The sequence below is a fragment of the Bemisia tabaci genome, chromosome 10 (assembly GCF_918797505.1).
Source record: "Bemisia tabaci chromosome 10, PGI_BMITA_v3".
Lineage (NCBI taxonomy): Eukaryota > Metazoa > Arthropoda > Insecta > Hemiptera > Aleyrodidae > Bemisia > Bemisia tabaci.
In genome coordinates, this window is record NC_092802.1 from 22,127,630 (window position 1) to 22,147,542 (window position 19,913).

The 19,913-nt window shown below is 38.1% G+C and overlaps 1 protein-coding gene across 3 annotated transcripts; it reads right to left on the minus strand.

The window, feature by feature from the left end:
* Positions 1-1,528: 1,528 nt before the first annotated feature.
* Positions 1,529-19,677, minus strand: LOC109037694 (probable maltase). Of its 3 annotated transcripts, none has more exons than XM_072305130.1 (11): positions 19,522-19,677; positions 18,840-19,048; positions 17,228-17,407; positions 16,059-16,222; positions 14,303-14,428; positions 10,538-10,773; positions 9,597-9,789; positions 4,731-4,956; positions 3,460-3,655; positions 2,305-2,448; positions 1,529-1,769 (listed from the first exon to the last, which is right to left on the minus strand). In XM_072305130.1, exons 2-11 carry the CDS (start codon positions 19,021-19,023, stop codon positions 1,694-1,696), a joined length of 1,725 nt encoding a protein of 574 aa, XP_072161231.1. In that variant the 5' UTR covers positions 19,024-19,048; positions 19,522-19,677; the 3' UTR covers positions 1,529-1,693. The 3 variants fall into 3 exon arrangements, with proteins under 3 accessions (XP_072161231.1, XP_072161233.1, XP_072161232.1); XM_072305132.1 differs by having other exon boundaries at positions 16,059-16,271; XM_072305131.1 differs by having other exon boundaries at positions 18,840-18,945; positions 19,522-19,667.
* Between the last annotated feature and the right edge of the window lie 236 nt (positions 19,678-19,913).

The window sequence follows — 19,913 nt, forward strand, 5'->3', positions numbered from 1 at the left end:
TAGATCTTATTATTTTTTGTTAATCTCTAGGTTCAAACCACCTAAACAAAATTCCGTGACAAGCGCAGCTGACTCATTACACTCTAGCGGTTGCGCAGTCTCAAATTTTCTCGTCACCGACGGTATGAGGTAAAGCAAAGTCATACATCAATTTGCGACATTGCAAGTGTTTTCACTGCCTCATTTTATGTGCCTGGTGACCTGTTGACCTGTGGGAGAACCGAGTTTTGTGACGGTTAGGCGTCGCAGAACGCTGTGAGAGCGACTCTTATGTATGTATTTTATGTATCCCAATATGGGTACACCAATATGAAAACTTAAATCCTCCGTGAATTTTCCAAAGTTTGACGAAAGTTATTATTTTGATGTTTCTCTCAGGTCTATTAATTTGTGTAATTTCCTATCAAAGGGAAACGAAGTAAACGGATCCCATTGGATACAAGGTGCCCTCACGACACCAAGTTTCACAAAAATCGATTGAACAGAAGCCGCATATCGTAAAATCAACAAGACTCGCCGTAGACGATACTAATCAATTTACGTGCGTTAGGGCGCCTTCATTTTCATCTGATACCGTGCAATACTTCTGTGGTGGAATAGTTGCTCATAGAGCGCCTTCAACAGTATCGCTTCAACTTGATGGAAGAATGCTTCGAATGCCGCTGGTCTTACACTGTAGCGCGTGCTCATTACACATTTTTTCGGGACTGACGGTGAGGTATTTTGCACGGGAACACGAATACGATCACTTTTAAGTCTGGCTTAATTTTTTCGAAATATGACGAAACATATTATTTTAATGTTTTATTCAAGTCCATTTGGACGGTTTCCTTGAGAGGAGAATAGGAAGTATGAGTGGTTTCGAACGAAAATAAACGGATTCGAAATTTTATATCTCTTAAAAGAAACGGGCCTGAAGAGTGATAAACCGCCGAAACATACTAACTGACAATTAGTGTCTTTATCAGCTTGCTTTCCGCTTTTGCGTCTATGATGTGAATATTATGAGTTTTTTTCCTATGCCTCTGAATGATCAATCGAGAAAATAAAACTCTCGACGATTCAATGTGAGTCTAATGTACGAGGCTTGTCATTTATCCTGCCTACTTTCCGCCCTCTATTGATTTTTGTCCCTTTGACTATGATTTGCTATGATCAAAAACAATAATAAGAACCATAGGTATTTATACAAAACTACAGCACAGTCGCTAAAAATGTGTTTAGAAATGCGTTATATAAAAAAAGAAGAAAAACATGCATTTGAATTACCATTGATCGAAGAAGAAGGTTGCTAAGCTGTTAATTTTTTCCACCATCTAGCTCATCGCCAGTGAACAGATTTAATGTAAAATTAGCGTTACCTGACTTTTTCACATTTTTTTATTTTTCAAAAAAATCTAAGCTACGTCTTTTTCACATTAAATTTGTGAATAATCACTTTATAAACCACAGAACATTTACAGGAAGTAGTAAGACGTTATGCTGTTCAGTTTTTTGTTTAGAAAATAAAACTAGAGGAAGAATTAATTGACGCAAGATGTGAACTTTAATTAGGCTTGATCTTCTTTAAACAAAGATGGATAATTATACAAAATTTATTACTGTTACCAAAACACTGCAAGTGAAAGAACAGAAAATAGTAGGAAATTCGCAGAAATGACAGCAGAACTACTCCCAGAGCTTATCACAGATGTCAAAACCAATCCAGATCTTGGACGCAGTTCAGGCAATGAGTCGAGTCATTGGAGTTACAAACTACAAATCTATCCCTAAGGGCAGAAAAAAGCTTATATTAATGAGACCTATATTTTGTTGATTGTTGCTAATAATAAGTTTTGCTGAATAAGTTTTTTTTAAAATATTTCCACTTTTAAATCGCTGAAGCCAAGAAAATCCGAACATTGGAACTCTCCCCCTCCCACCTCCCATGGGTAAAGGAAAACTTGCATTCTAGGAGACTTCTTTGTGAGTATTAATTTCTTACACTCAAATCACAACTTGAAACAATAAAACCGTGCATCCCAATTTTTCCGCTATTCCCCTGGCTCCTGAACTCATCAAGCTTGAGGTTGGTGAGTTTATAGATTCATTGCTGAAAATTTATTAAAAGTAACGATTCCTGATTTTAAAATTGGAGGCCGCTTCAGACATGCATGTCTTAAAATTCGATGAAAATTGCTTTCTTGAATGGATTTATTTTTCTTCGGTCGCTTCTATTTTTGTCTCCTCATTTTGTCAACTACATATGTATCAACCAATCTATATTCTCGTTCTCTCTGCTTCTGTCAATTATGTTCTACTTACCCGATCTCGAAACCCGAGTTGGAGCTGGCCGTATGAATTTCCATGATCCTTGGCAAACTAAATAAGCAGTTTTTAAGACTGATAACTTCCATCTCCGTGCCTAGATTGACGACCACTACGATTGGTGCTTCGCCATGTAGATACCTTGAAGGGAGAAAACATTCATGAAATTTTCGACAAAAACTATAGGCGCTCAATTGACTGTAAAACATATTTAAAACGAGGGGATATCGCTGTGGATCATCAATAACTTTAAAGATTTTTTTAAAGCACAATTTTTCTATTGTGTGCATAGTTAGGCAATTTGTTCGAGTATAAAGCCGAAAACAACGCAGAACATATATGTAGATATACCTATGCCACCAAGTTTCGTCTTGTAAAAGATACTTGCATTAAAAGGGCCAAATCCTCCCGTCTGTGGGCCCTCGAAATCGGGGTCCCTGTGAGGTTATTTTTCATCTTTTAATGACTCTTTACACGTGCGAAAATTTCAGATTGAGTATATGAGGCGCATCGAGATATCGGGGAGCCAAGTGCCCGATCATCACTCATTTCTGCAGATACTTTAATGTCGAATTCCGACTGTAAGATGTTCCCTGATTTAGATGTCTAAGTGGGGTTTACGGTGATTCTTTTAGCTATTACTGGTGTACACTCCTACATCTTCCGCGGTTTTGAGGGGAGGGGGGGGGGGGTTGGAGGGGGCGCTTAACCCATACAGGGTCTGTACAAAATATGGAAACTTATTCATTACTCCAGAACAGTTGCAGATATTGACATGCTGTTCGGAAGAAACTTCCTTGAATACTAGGAGGAACATTTCTGGTTAAGAGTCATATTAACCCCCCCCCCCCCCCCCCCCCGAGAGGAATGGGGAACAGGGGCTACTTTCTCATTTTGAACGAGACATCCGGAAATTGTTTACACTCGTAGAATATAAACGCGTTTTTACTGCATTTAAAAATTAATTTAACTTCTTATCAAGCAAACTTCGAAATGCCAATTACTCAGTTTTGAATTTTTGAGGGGCACGAGTAAAACTCTTTTTGCATGCCGCCACTTCACCACCTACATTCAAACCTTTTTTCTTTATCTAAGAGCTAAAACGAATACATGCCGAGTGATGTCTTTTTTTATTGCCTTGCTGCCTTATACCTTTGAAAAACAAAAAGCCAAGGAGTTGGCGCACACATATTCAACTCTCCTTGCATGATGGTAGGTGTCTTCCTGAGTTTCATCAGACGTTTAAAATTGTTCAACTGACTGTTTTTTTCGCCCGCTTGCCTCTTCACGTTAATTGCATAGTAATTTGGATTCACGGGCAACCATGGAATTCTTCTTTTCGTAAAACCTGCGATCAAAAGAATAAGCATTTTATACATATAATTTGACTATTTCTATGTGAATCGGAGCTATGTGCATTAAGACACGAGCCCTGAGACTCATACAGCAGCTGCAGCTGCAAATTATTGCAGCTCATCATGCTGCAGCATACTGCCGTGCTAAGGAAGAACGCCGTATGAACATTCGAGAATTGCCAAATTTCCTTCGATAAAATGTTTATTTTTGAGGCAAGTTATTAATATTTTTCTTTGAAATTTTCAGGAACTTTGGGTAAAAATGCGAACAAAATTATATGAAAAATTGGAAGAAAAATATTCATATGTTCACCAGGAAATTCGTGTTTTATCAACGGAACTTTGGCAACGCCAGAAGGTTCATACGGCTTTCCTCCTTAGCACGGCAGCATAGTGAGTACATCATTGTCCCCATTTTAGTCTCTCTCTGCCTTTTGACACCTTCAGTGATAAGTCGCAGCGTATCATTAATGATGGCCGGGCGCCAAAACGCGTCTGATTCTAATGTGAACTGGATTTTTAATCAAATTAGAATTCGATTGTGTTGTTGAAAATTCCTTGAGTTCAAAACAGAGGTGGATCCAGCAATTTGGCAACACCGGAATGCCCCGATTTAAACCTATGCTAAATAATCGATTCTTGCAGTAGCACGTGACCCCTCGAAGGATCGATACATTTCCTTAGGTTTGAATAGATCGTATTCGATACATCAAACGGGTGAGATTGTATCGATATCGATTGGTTCAAAACATAAACATAGCCTCAAAAGTAAATTCAGAAATCTGAGAGAACGGATCTTTTGAAACAGATTTTTTATTCTTTTGAGTACCAAATGCCAATGCAAAGTGAAATTGTCAGGAAATTTCTCATTTTCAGCTTTTCCAATTAAAATACTTACAGTTTGGTTTGAGGTTATGTTCTATTGTTTTGAACCAAACGATACATCGAACCGTTATCGAATACGGTCTATGGAGAAAAGACAATGTTGCCAATTTTCTGGATCCGCCAAGGGTTCAAAATAGCGTAATGAAATGAATATGCAGAGCGATGATCGAATTGTCAACTTGCCTGCGTTGGGAGAGTCGTCCCACTGCATCGGGGTCCTGTGCATGATCTCACCGTGTGGATCCCTGTCACCCTTTTGATCGGGGCGTAAAGGGAGGCTCGTCATCGATATCTCCTCGCCGTAGTAACTATTCACCACTCCTGGGAGTAGAAGGATTATCATGAAAGAGGGCAGGGATATTTCTACGCCACCCAAATCTCCTGCTCGACCTTTATCGTGATTCCCAACCTAGAAAAAATAATATAATGGACCCCTGCGGACTGATAATGGACCACTAGACAAGGTACGAATTTCAGCATTCTGATACATATTTCTTAACTAAAATTTCACGTATAACACGATGCGCACGACGAAAATTATCGAAATCAACTCCTACCAAAGATATTTAATGATTCTTGATGCGTAAATTCAAACCACCCGCTCATGAAAACTCAATGCTCTGCGTGATTCACATCGTGCGCTAAACGTTATCATGACAGTCTCTGGTATATAAAAATCTGGCAACCTCAATCTTGACGCTTTGGCTCAGTTGTAGCTGTTCAACAACACATAGTGGGAAATGAACATTACTCGATTGAGAAGCTTGTTGAAACCGTTGTAGTGCGCGATTTGACTCACGTAGAGCTTTGAGTTTCTTGTCAGCGGGCAGTTCAAATCCCTCGTAACCAATGTGAAATAAAAACGTTAATATCTTCGTTTGGAGTTTTTTTCATTAGCCCTAGTCTGCCTGAGCCTCTGAACCAACGAGAAAGCCTGAGCGGGGTCAATTTGACCCCAGCTGAAAATCAATTAGTTAGCTATGTTTTTTTTCAGGTTTTTAGTTAATATCAGTGCACTAACCTTACAGAACTTAACCATAAAGCATATCGTAAGTTTTAAAAAACACGGCGCAGGGTATGCAACCATTTTATCATACACATGTTGCCATGTTGTTCTCAGCATGAGAAAAAAAATCATAGGGCTACTAAATACTGAAAACGAAAAAAAATCTGAAAAATTTTGCTTGTTTTATAAGTTTCTGAAAAAAATTAAAAAGAGAAAAATGAATACACCTTCAAAGTAAGCTTTTGTGATGCTAAATGGTAAAATATATGTTATAAGGATATCTGACCCCGCTCAGGCTTCCTAGGGGTACTCGTGAATTTTTTGATCTCTCATGCACATTTTTTTTTCTTTTTTTTCCCCTTCAAAATTGTGTTCCTAGATGTTTTTGTAGAGCTAATTGTGAAGGACAAAAAATTTCGTGCATACCACGAGAAATGGCAAAGAGTTGAAACTCCCGTGGGGTCAATCTGACCCCACTCAGGCAGACTAGGGTTAGTTTTCGTTACGCGAATCGTATTCTACGTGAAATTTTGGTTAAGAAACATGTATCAGAATGCTTAAATTCGTACCTTGTCTAGTGGTCCATTTAAACTGATAGACAAAGAAGGTAAAAAGGGTATGCAGGGATCCTACACGGAGAGAAAAACTTCGTGCGTAGGACCCAAAGTTGAGGTCATATGGATCTCTGAAGTTTTCGGATCACGTATCTAAAAACTTGAGGTCCAGCTGCCGAAGTTCGGGTCAGACATCTGAAGTACTTCGATATATATACGGAAGGGTTCGGGTCACACATCTGAAGTACTCCAGTACATACCGAAGTGCCTCGATGTCTGACCCGAACTTCGGCAGCTCGACCTCAAGTTTCCGGATGCGTGATCAGGAAACTTCAGAGATCCATATGACCTCAACTTCGGGTCCCACGCACGAAGTTTTTTTCTCCGTGTATTGGTGGATGCGAGTGGTTGCAATGGACAAAGGACGTAGGTAATAGACTAACTAACGGCAACCCACGAGAGACCACATAGTTAGTCCATCATTTACCCCCTTAGTCTATAAGAACCACCCATTACAACTAATAGGATCGCTGTATCCTCTCTGTGTCTTTTTTGTCTATAGTTTTGTCTATAAATTTCAATAATCGGCCCACTTAGCAGGATGTGAAATTGACGTATTTCTGCTAAACGGAACCAGAGACGTGTGGAGAAGATTGGGTGTGTTCGTGGTGAGCTGCATAAGAAACAATGTAAAAGTGGGTGTGATCAGGGCCGGATTAAGAGGGTGGCCACTGGCCACATGGGCCGCGGCCCATGGCGGCAAATCTACGGGGCAGCACATTTTGCAATTTCTTTGAATGTAGGTATAAAAAAAATCGAATTTAGAAAACAAATTACAAACGAGAAAAGGCAAAAAAATCTCTCATTTCCTGGGAGTATAGTAATTTCTAATTTTGTCGTTTTTCCGTGATACAAGAGACAGCACCTTTAATAAGTCGAGTTAAGAGAGAAACCAAGCACGCAATTTGGCCTGGAACGGCGGCGCGACTTAGAGAGCAATGATGACGAGGACTTGAGATGAAAAGGAGAAGCCCTCGGCGCGGCGGTCGGCATGCAACACATATTAGCACCTACAAGACTGCACGAATACTTCACGCATTGCATCAAACACAGTGCGGTCACTGCAGTCAGCGTGAAACTGATAGCACCTACAAGAATGCATGAATACTTCACGCATTGCGCCAAAGACAGCGCGGTCAGCGTGAAACGCTTAGCGCCTACAAGACCGGCGGAATACTTCACGCATTGCGCCAAACACAGTGCAGTCTGAGCGGCGCGGCGGCGGAAGTTAAACTCATTTAACTACATTTATGTTCATTCTTTCATAATTTATTCGTTCATTTCTTATGAATGGAAGGCCTTGTCCACACAGAGATAGGTTTACGGAACTTAACTTTCGCGCAAAGTTCCTTGAACTTTTGCTAGTGGTGTTGACAGGGCTTTCCTAAAAAATGTGTCAAACACAAGTATACGCGTCTTCTGTACATTCACTTGATGTTTTTATTGATGTTTCAAAACGAATGAAGAGGGGGCGACAAAATACAGGCGGCCCATGGGCGGCGAGTAGGTAAATCCTGCCCTGAGCGTGATTCCCTTTGGAGGAATGGTAAAGCGGGATTTTTACATAACATTATATGGAACCAATTATTCGGATTCTTCCTCATTTTTTAATTATTTTTCAGTGCTCTCTACCTATTGTTTCTATCTATTCTTTATTTCCCTGGTAAAAATTGGCGATAGGAGCTGCGTTTCAAAATACCATAGGAATTCTTATCGCCGGCTAAAGAAGCCAATAGAAAATCAGTTGGCTCTAGAAAGCGGAGCAAATCATATAGCCGGGCTATACGGAACGATAAAAGAGTATACAGCCGGGCTATAGTTTATATCGCCGAGCTTTACTCTTTATCACCATTGGCTTTAAAAGGCTATAAGAAATTGTGTAGGAATTCGTGTGCTTTGGAAATCATTAAGTTTGATACGGAACCACCATAATATTTACAAAACACAAATTATATTTTCCTTTAATACACATTTTTTTTTAATCAATTAAAATGAGAATAATCCTTACAGGATGAGCAGACATTTCAAAATCATGAGTTGGAAAACGCTGACTCCGCGAGATTATATATTGGAGCCTAACACAGAGCGGAGCGGCGTGCTGCCAGCGATAAGCGCGCACTAGCGCCTACAAACCTAAGAGGGATACTTCACGCTTCGCGCAATGCGTGAAGTATCCCTGTTAGGTTTGTAGGCGCTAATGTGCTTTTCGCGCTCTCTGCCCGCGCGCCGCGCCGCAGCGTGCCACGGCGCTTGATGCAACTGTTTCACACCAGAAGTATTGCAAAGTATCATACGAAATTGAAGGCGCTCCAACATATTAGGAATGGCAGGCATCCTTCAAAAGTACGGAACTTTCCGCGCATTATAAATCAAGATACTACGGCCCATAAATAGAGCGGTAGTCCAAAAACTCACTAAGTCCTAGCATCCGTAGTTAGTAACATTTAGCATACACTTTATCGCCTGGCTGTTGCTTAATCGCCATCGGCTATAAAAGGCTATAAGAAATTGTGCAGCCGGCTATAGAAGCTATTGAAAATCTAACAGCCAGCTTTAGGTCTATGGTATTTTGGAACACAGATTCTACTGCCAATTTTTACCAGGGTTATTTTACATCTATTTGAATCGGTTTCTGTTAAACGGGCGTAAGTCCACAAATCCAAATTTTTCAGGAGAGGCAAAAAACTGTTTTTCTCGTTATGCAGGACACCACTAAATTTCGAAAAAGGGTTCAAAGGTTGTATAAACACCCATTTAAAAGTTCTGAAATGTTTTTTTGGCTCAGAAAAATTTTAGTACCCTTTTATAGGCTAATTTTAAGTTTTGTACTTACGCCCTTATACCAGAAAACGAAGGATGACTGAGACAGTTTCAAGCCAAAAAACTAATATTAAAGTATGTTTGAAAAATGTAGCACATGGTTTTTTTCTTTTATATAGCATAGGGAGTTATTATATGTTTTTAAATTTATTTAAAGGCCTAAATTTTCTAGAATTACTCCTATTTTTCCAAAATTAATGAAGGTGACATGGGATATTTTCATTTAAAAAAGTGTTGAAACCAAGTTTTCAAATTTCAATCATGTATTTTTGTGATCAATGCACAATAAGAAGTTATATCACCTAACAGCTAGGTCAAGATGCAAATTCAATACAAATGTTCTTCATTTATTATGAAAAAAGTTACAGAAACTTTAGAAATGCGCGAGTTTGAGAACTCGCCCCCCCCCCCTATTCCACAGGCTTCTATACATAGGACTTCCGCCATATTTTCAGAAAATGTGTATGTACCCTAAAGGAGACTGAAAATGCAAAAAAAAACGATTTTGAAATTTTTGGACTTACGCCCGTATAACAAAAACCGATTCATTTATGGTAATGGCCGTCCTGAACTATATTCATCTAATACTTAAATATCATAATAACTAACCGACCAACTTGGAACTCCAGATGGTGATGAGGCCCACAATTGATCTTGGACACGTTTTATAATTTTACTTGAATTATATATCCTTGCGAGCCACATATTTGGAGTCAGTTGAAAATGTAGATTCTTGTGTGTCTCATTACCCATGAGCTTTTGAGTCATTTCCGCAGAGTCCCAAAATTCAAATCCCATTATCCTGAAAGAAGTAACACATTTTTCAACAGAGGAGACTGAACTCAAACCGTTCCCGAGATACCGATTTTTGAAGTTTTGCTAAAATGGAAACTTGGCGATGAAGAACTTGGAAATAATAACAGAGGATAAAAATAAAACCGGAAGCGTTTGGCACGTCACACTGTGGAACGAACTAATAGAAGAGGTCAGACATGACATTTCTTTACCAAAATTTCAAATTTTGATGCTTAATTTGTCACAAATTCAATTTCAGGGAGTAACTCTACAAGAAAATTTCACAAAAAAACCGATGGAATCACTCTTAAACTTCATAGTTTTTTTTTTTTTTTTTTTTGAGAGCTTGCGCACTCTAGGTATAGTTCATTGGCCTTAGTCGTGTAGACAAACAGCCACCGCTAAATGATGGGAAGATTACAACAACAGTAGAAACAGAAGTACAAAGGAAGAAACGAAGGAAGAAACGAAGAGAAACATCCATGCCACTCCACGGTGACAAGATCCGAGACCATCAAATCTTGCCACCGAGGCCGGGATTCGAACCCGGGACATCTAGGTCTGTGATCAGTTGCGCTAACCACTGGACCAACCGATGTCGGCAACTTCATAGTTTCATATTTTCGAAAATATAAACTCTCAAAGATTTCAGTTTTCGTCCGACCTCTCCAATTGACCCGATCAATTGTGCGTCGGTGATAAACGGCAGGTTGAAGCATGTTCACAAGAATGAGATTAAAGATTTTTAAGTGTACCTGGCTTTTTTGGTTTTTTCTTTATACTCATCCAAGAGCAAACGCCATTCGTGAGTTACTTCATACATGTCTTCCTGGTTCTGACTGTATGTGTGAATTTGAGCAAAATAGTTATTTATCCCGAACATACCAGGTTGCCATGGATTGTCTCTCCGCATTGCATCTTCCATCAGATGTCCAATCGCATCAACCCGAAACCCATCGACACCAAAATCTAACCAAAATCGAATAATGTCCTACAACAAAAGAAAAAAAGCATCAACACAAGTAGCAGAGATCGCGATAAATAGCGATTTTATCGGTTGGTTATCGCGATTATATCGGTGGCAATATATCGAGATATTATCGTATTATGAATCGCGATTTATGGCGATTAAATCGCTAAAAATCGCAATTTTTGGTCCGATAAAATCGTGATCAATTTTTGTCGATAAAATCGAGATTAAATTGCCATTTATAGCGATTTATATTTAGGAAATATCGCGATAAATTGTCGGGCGATAAAAGCGCAATTTTATCGCGATAAGATCGAGGATGATTGCTGAGTTTTTGATGATCCTGGTGATTTTATTGCAGATAAAATCGCAATATATAGCGATTTTTCCGTCGAGAAATGCTACTTTGAAAGCTCCACAGCTCCACAAAAAGGACTTTTGAGGCTTAAATACCAATAATGATCATATAGATACAACATTGCATAAAAATAGCCTTTAAAACCGCGGAGAGAAAAATATCCGACTTATCAAGCCAAATCAAAGTTCATTCATTGTGAGTTTCTTAAAATTCTTAAAATTTCATATCACATATATCGACGGTGAAAGTCGGCAATCACATAACTCGTTTGCGGTGTCTGAAAATCTCCGCCTCTACGTCATTTTTTTAAAGGAGAGCAAATTGACATTATTTCTTAAAGTTTTTGCAGAATTTTCTTCGCATTGAGAAGAAAAATCATGACAGTTTTAAAGAATTGCCGTTGAGTAGTTTTCCATTTAAAAAACAAGCAGTGAACTCCAACAAAATGTGTTGATAAGGCGCGTCATTAACTCACACATACCAACCCCTTTAGTTGTCATTTACAGAGATTTCAAAATAGGCAAGTAGCACAACAAGAGAATTCATACGATCCAACTCTTCAACGACGCACTTTGACGAGACCTTGTATTGTGAATGTAGAAAGCCATTCGAACGAGTCTAAGTTTTTTGATCTGTCCCCAGCAATATCTTATCAGATTCTTAAAGAAAAGTGCTACGGAATAATTTAAGCGAAGAAAGGAAAAATTCTGTCAAACTCCTGAAAGATACAGTCGATTTAAAGGTCTTTTTGGGGCTAAAATATCCAAATCACCGGTACCTATTATAAATCCCGATATATTATTGAAAATAAATTGACTCGATATAAATGCAATTGCATTAAATATGTCTTGATTTTGTTATTTTAAACGTATTTCCATGCAAAGAAGTTCAACCATGTCCATGCTTTATTCATTCATGAATTGAAAATAAGCAATCTAGGTACATCCCGAAAATCTACCGATTTGCCGTAAAAAATTGCAGAAACTTGATATACCAGGTCGATGCACTCACTCGTTGAATTTACTAACCAATTTCGTGGGTGCAAATATATAAAAATCAATATGCTATAGTCATTTTGGGTGCATTTATTTTTCATGAAACAATAATAATTTCAATCCCGAAAAACCATCCATTTTCCGTATAAAATGGAAAAAATCGAGATGTGTCGACTCCCTGACGTGAAAATTAGATTCTACGTGTAAAAATACTTACACATGGATATGCTGAACAGAGACCATGTGTGGACACAGTTAGGATACATAGCCCCAGAAAACTTTTAAAGCGCCTTTACTTTCCAGAATCTTGACGGAATTTTTTTTTTTGGCTTAAACGACTCAAGAGACACTGTAGTTAAAAAATATTTAGAATTTTCGATTTTGACACACAAAAAAAATGTTCGTTCAGGCACACCCTGTATTGTATGGAGTATAGGGCTTTTTTTTATGCGGATCGCAGTGGATCGCGGTGGATCGCGAGGAACATCGGTATTTTTTTAATCCGTTCCTCAGCGTGATCCAAGCGTTCCAGGTGGATCAGAGTGGAACGCTGGATCGCTCTTCCGAGGTGGGGCGAGCTCGCGATCCACTGTGATCCTAACCTAATGCGAGGAAGTTGCCGTCCCCAAAAAATCAAAACAATAACAAATCGAACCAAATTCCAAGTTTGGATTTTTTTTTATCACTTGGAACACTTGGATCGGTCCGGATCGCTCAGGATTCCGATCCAGCGCGTTCCACTGCGATCCACACTGATCCGCGATAAAAAAAAAGCCCTTATTGCGCTGGTATTCAATCCTTGCCTTCAGATCAAAATTCTTACAAGGAAGCCCCTTGCAAGAGGCGAATTTTTTGCAATTTCTCCCAATTTTTTCTCCGTTATATAGTTGAATTGCTTGCCAAATTCTGAGGTCAATTATATTTAATTATAATTTATACATTTATTTTTTCCCCTTCATTTTATTTTTTGTATGGAGAAGTTTCGTTGATTTCTTCGGATTTCGAATACTGTAACTTCTCTTCTATTCGGCCGATTTTTATGAATGAGACCTCTTTCAATTCGTCTTTGAATGGAGAGTAAGGAAAAAATTGCTAAGTACTCGCGAAACAATTATTTCGAAAATTTGATGGATCCCAGCGTGACGGTGAAATGAATAATCGAGTGAAAGTAATTAGGTCTGACTGTGGCGAGGGCCGTGAGGGTCGCCTTTTGTTCTTCAGCTGGGAAGCGACGGACGCGGCGAACCGAGCCAGGCCCACTACCTGGGTTTTGTGCCTGCCTGTGCACTGTTTTGGCCTGATAGGGGAGTGAATTTCTGTATGGGCCACGGTTAGCACATGGGCTAATGAGTCTCGAGGCTCATCACAGATTGCACTTACCACTATCCTGCTGGCCCTGGCTATCAGAGCAAGGAGTACCAAATTTTGAAAAGGATAACAGGGGTATGGAGATCTGTCAAAGCAACGTTTTAAACAAAACGAAGAAGTGAAATTCTCATTCAACGAGTGCCGACCTTATCAGCCATCCTCGAATCAGTTCGCTTGCTTCTGCTTATATATGCATATTTTAAATCAGCGCGTCACATTCTAAGGTTTTTTTAAGAAAAACCAAGTAACGTAGACTCTTGGTATTCATTACACATAAACTAGAGAGCCCCAGAATGAGAAGCAACTTTAAATCATAATTATTGACGGATAAATAAACTTTTTACACGCTTTGGAAAATCTCAGAAGTTCGCGGTAGTCACTTTTCGGTAAGGAACTAAGGGACTCGGTTATTGTATCGAGTGGGGGGGGGGGGGGGGGGGTCGAAACGATCGCAAAGGCGGTATACTACGTATACGCGCCAATAAAGTATGACAGGAAGTCTGCGACGTCGCAAACCGAGTTATGCATGTGATTGCCGACTTGCACCGTCGATATTTCTTTTCGGGAAGAAACCAGTGATAGCAGTGACCTTATGTTCATGAAACTTCACGTTAATTCTTATAACTTTAATTATCCTGAACATATTATTAACTTTAATGTCGTAATGTTTAGGAGGCAAACACGGTTATAATCGGGGTTTTCTGTGTTTATCAGCTATATTATTTTGCCTTTTACCCCGCTTGTGGGCTCACGTGAACTCACGTAGAACCGTCTATGCCTCCGGTGACGTGTTGTAAGGATTAAAAACATACCTGTTTCTTGAACTAACCTTCACTGCCTCTCTTAACGCCCGATTTCGATAGTTCAGATCAGGTTGCAAGGGTAAGAACTGATGCAAATAGAATTGTTTCCTTTCATCGTTCCACTCCCACATAGAACCTTTTGGAAAGCTTATCTAAAAGAGCGGTTGAAAATTAGGAGTGAAAGAAAAAGTGTCAGAATGAAACATCGAAGTGAGGCAGCAGCATACCTGTTGACCATAGAGACTTTGAAAATAATGGTAATGCACACATCAGTATTGTAACAGAACCAAACTTGAACAGAAAGGGTAGTAAAGTCGGGAATCGAAGGGTGTAAAATTTCGTAAAATGAAAGAGACAAATCCTTCCAAGCGTCAAAATGCATCATTCCTCACTATTTTAGATAATTGGAACCTAGTGTCCGACGAATATTTTTTGAATTTTGCTAAACCCTAGTAGCAGAACAAATTTTTGTTTCTCTAAAAAAAGTATAAAAAAAACATATCTGTTATCTAAATGATCGTTTTATATAAAAAACGTGTAACGCTTATATAAAAAAAAAATCAAAGTTCAGACCTGACCGTAATACATGAAAAATGATTAAAGCTAGATAAGGTAATTTTTTTTTATACACACATTTTTTATTTTTTTATATAACGCATGCATACGAAAGTGTTAAAAGTGAACATTTTTATGTAACGATTATATAAAAAAATAGGTCATCATTTTCGTGAACTTTTCGCGAATGAGATGAATTTTTAGTATGTTCGCGAAAAGCTCACGAAAATTATAACATTTTTTTATATAATGGTTACATAAAAATGTTCACTTTTAACACTTTTGTATGCATGCATTATATAAAAAAAATTAACTTTCGTACATAATATTTATCTTTTCCTTCTGTGGTTCTGCTACTAGGGAACTGCAAAAAATGAATGCACAGAGTATTTAGTAGATAGCATTACGCAAACCACACTGAAAAAAAAAAATTTGCTTGGGTCAAGCATAATGATTCTTGAATTTGCCGCCAAGAATTTTTTTTATCTTCATTTATACTGAATTTTTCTTGATACAAGGAAAATAAGGCTTGGTTAAGCAAAACAGTAGTTTATATCAAGCAACAAAAGTCTTGATTTAAGATGAAATACTTCTTGGCCGCAAAAAGATTCATTTTTTCAATGCAGTCATAACTGCCTTGAATGCTCAACAGAAATACCTAGTTTGGGTTGGGACAATAGGGGCCGTCCACAACTTACGTAAGGCACTTTTTCCAATTTTTAGACCCTCCCCCTCCTCCCCGTAAGGCACTTGTATGGCTAGCCAGGGCCCCCCTGCATAATTATGCAAGGCTGGTCAGACCCTCCCCCCCCTTCTATCGTTTAAATGCATAAATTAATGGAAAAATGGTGTTGAAAAAAATCTGTATTATTTTAAACATTATTAATCGCTGGTTGGAGCCCATAAAGAATAATAGTTGTATTGAAAAAATAACGATTTTTTACATTCGAAAAGTTCAGAAAAAATTACATTTCAACAAAAAAACATTAAACGTCTAAAAAAAAAAAAAAAAAAATTTGGACTAGTCAGTCTTTAAATTAACGAAATCCCCTCCTTCTCAATAATAAGATTTTGGCTTACGTAAGGCAGCGCTTGACACCCCCCCCCCCCCCCGGTAAAGCACCCATAAGGCACCTCTTGATCCCCTCCCCCAAGTGAATTACGTAATTTGTGGACGGCTCCATAAATATTATTATTTAATAAAAAGAAAGTTTCGAAACTGCTTACCCAATTACTAGGCGGGATTGGTTGGTTTGTCTCGGGATCATATTTTTTTGGATCTTCCCAAACATAGAAGTCAGTGTAAGGAGCTTCCCTTTTGACAGACTTCTTGAACCACTCATGTTTGTTACTCGTGTGGTTTGGAACAAAATCAAGAAGAATTTTCATTCCTGCCGGTATCACAATACAGCTTGATTTGGTCAGTGTATTAAAACTAGACTGAACAAATTATATTGTGTCAATGGGAGTATTTTAAGCTTTCAAACAATGTTGGGCTCGATGTAATTGCGGTAACGGCTAGAAATAGAGTACCTGTATACGGGAGAGTATTGCCATCTCAATCTTTTTACTACAGAAAAAGTTTGCCGCTCTCCGATTGATGGGCTGTATAATGGAGCCCCAAAGTTGGACCAATGTAAACAAACCCCAGCCCCTCCGCTCCTAGTTTGGCCCAATGTAAACAAACAAGATGGCGGAAAAGTTCTCCAAAGCTCTGGGCGTAATTTTGGGTGTGATAGAGATTTTTTTACATCCAACTTTTGAATTGAGGTCGAATCGAACTTTTATGAATATTCTTGCCGAAAATCAAGCTTTGAGTGTGATTATCATTCATTTTTCAGCCGATAATACGTGTTCCTTTGGGTCGGGTCTGTTTACATTGGTCCAACTTTGGAGCTCAATGATAGCTTGAAACTGATGAACCAATCAGAGAGCGGCACAGAGATGGTAATACTCTCCCGTATACAGGTACTCTAGCTGGGAATAGGGCCCTCACGCGTAGAAGCCGTTCTGTCCAAATCGGCATTTTGGATTCCTTGTGCCTTTGGCCGGTCGTCCCTCATCCCAGCACTATCTCGAAAATGCCTGGATTCCTGTGCTCAATAACATATTAAAGTCGGTCCGTTACGTCTTTGTGAGGAAAATCGGCACAAGCGCGTTCAGGTTGTTTTCTCATCCGTAGGCACGTCATGAGGTATTTATCATTAAGGGCCTATCTATCCTAAAAATTCCTCCAATAACCTCCTGAAATCTATCTCTGTTGCGCATTGCATATCTTGTGTCCATTTTTTCAGCAACCAAACTTCACATCTATACGTCAGAATACTTTTTAATGTGTGGTTTCTTTCTCAATTTTTTTATTTCAAATTTTGAAAATTGGAACATGGTTGATCTACCTCTTTTGTGAATTTCATCAATCAAATTTTTCAATTCCTTCATGGTCCCGAACATTGGATTGACGTCTTTATTATCTGAAATGTCATATCCTCCGTCCAGGAAAGGGGATTTAAAGACGGTCTGGACATAAACCGTTTCAAATCCTAAAGCTTGAATGTAATCCAGTTTCTCTAGTATACCTAAAATAAAGAAATTTATATTTCATATTAATCAACACGGCATTTTTAAAGTTGGGTAGAAATTCATTTCATATAATATAAAAGTCAATTCTCTTAAAATTTATGTCGATTCCATTCCGCGGACAAACCGAAAACTCAATACTTTCAAACCGTAAAAATTGATGGCCCTAACCCAATTTACCCCACGTGCACTTCAAGTTGCCTGGTTTCTTCTCATTACCTATTTAAATATGGCAATACAACCATAAGATTTTTCGGCTGCAGAATGTGTGATATGCATAATGTAATTTGATCTACTAGCTGATACAATTCAAACATGTACAGCGGACAGACGACGAAATTGTGCCGATTATTCTATAGAAGCGGTTGTGATGACGAGACATGACAAACAATTTTACAAACAGCAGTCATTTTGGACCAAACAATGTCCCTCATTAATGGACAAAAAAAACGAAAATCATAAATAAACAATAAAATAATATCAAGGCATCTCATAGATACCCGAGAAAAAATAATTGATACAATCATTTTATGCAAGCTTAAATCGTAGTTGGATTTGAGAACAGCGTCGACTTAAAATTGAGACCCAAAATAAAAAAATAAAAATCTTCGCAAACATTGGGTACCAGTGACGTCATCTCATCAGCTTCAGAAACATGTAGAGAATCATAATTGATCTATTTATGCTAAAAAAAATATGTGCATCGGATTTGCGTCGTACGTAGTTCCTTTTGGTTTCATTCTTTTGAACTTTTGCTTTATAAACTCGTACTGATTAAAGATGTCGACATTTTCCCGCTAAAAATGACGAGTAGGCCATTCAGAATTCGCCAACTCACATGAGTAGAACTTCCTACTTATATGAGTAGAAATCCTATTTATATGAGAAGAAATTCTACTCATATCACTAGAATATTCTACTCATAAGAGTAGAAAAGTTCAACTTATATGCATTCAAATTTTCCATTTTTCAGAAGTGCTGTTTCTGGCCAGGAGACACCGACTCATCATGTAAATTTGAAAAATAAAAACATTTTGTCCCTATGATTTGTTTGATGCCGTGACTAGTTTCTGAGATAGCGGATACGGTAGATTCAACGCTGAACTCATGTGAGTTGAAATCTCTAGTCATATGAGTTAAATTTCTAGTCATAGAAGTTGGCGAAAACTGGATAGAGAAATTCTGCTCATAAGAGTTAAAGTCTATTCATATAAGTTGAAATTCTATTCATATAAGTTGAAATTCTATTCATATGAGTTGAAATTCAATTCATATGAATTAAAATTCTACTCATATGACTTTGATTCTCTACTCATTTGAACTCGCCATTTTTAGCAGGGTTCCCCGGTTCCCTACTTCACTCATTAAGTCGTTTTCATTCATTCCAGGTTCAATACTTTTAATAGATTATGTGGAGACCACAAAACTCACCCTTAAAGTCCCCATCACCATCATTATTTGAGTCCATAAATGACCTTGTATATACTTGGTAAATGGATGTTGTCTCGTACCATTCATTTTGGTAAGATTGAACTTTCTGTAGGAGACAAAATATAACTTTCATCCAGAAAATCAGATACAAAGAGTAGCATATGCTGTTCCTTCTATGAATCATTCTCCCTTAAATTGTCTCCCGCAAACTGAAAAAAAATAAAGAATAAGAAAAACAAGCCGCTTGCCAGCTGCTCTAAACCGGATTGGAAATAGCAGATGGCTGATATCTCACGTCCTTTATAGAAGAGCGTGTCACTGAAGCCTGTCTATAGAAGCGAAAGTGACAATGAAGCCACTCTGCAAAATACCCTTAGTCCAAAATATTAGTCAATAGGCAGACAATTAATCAGTCCAATTTTAAATATTAACATGGAAAACAGAAGAAACTGTCCAAGTCCTCGATTTATTGAGCATATTATTATTCCAAAGATCCTTTGACGAGCTCATTTTGACAGCATGTTATTCTTTTAAAAAACAAAGCTGATAGAAAAATGCAGCCCATATGCAAAAAAAAAAAAAAAAAAAAAAAAAAAAAAAAAAAAAAGGAGATTTTGAATTTTCTAGGCATAAGTATGTCGAATTTTTATACTTAAAAATAGAACCTAAAATATTGACTCACCAAATTAAATCCAAAACCGTTGATGAATTTTAAAATTGAATGCACTCAAGTAACTTAGCTAAAGCTATTTAGTTAAAATAGTCATTAGCTCCGGTTTTCGCTTGGGAGATGTCTCTGTTAAGAAAAAGAGAATAATCTTCACTCTTGAACAGAAAATTTGAAAAAAATGGTTACTCTAAGTAAAGTGGTTTATCTGCTTATCAAGGGCCATAGTTATGTAAAAATACTTGATGATAAGCTTAAATTGTCAAATCCGGGCACTTCAAAGTTTACGAGCGAAGATATGATCAATTAGTCTACGCAATTCGATAATGTGACGTGAAGCCTGAAGACAACATAGGTATGATTTAGCGCATTATGGAGGTTTATGGTCAGGATAAGAATCACCATGT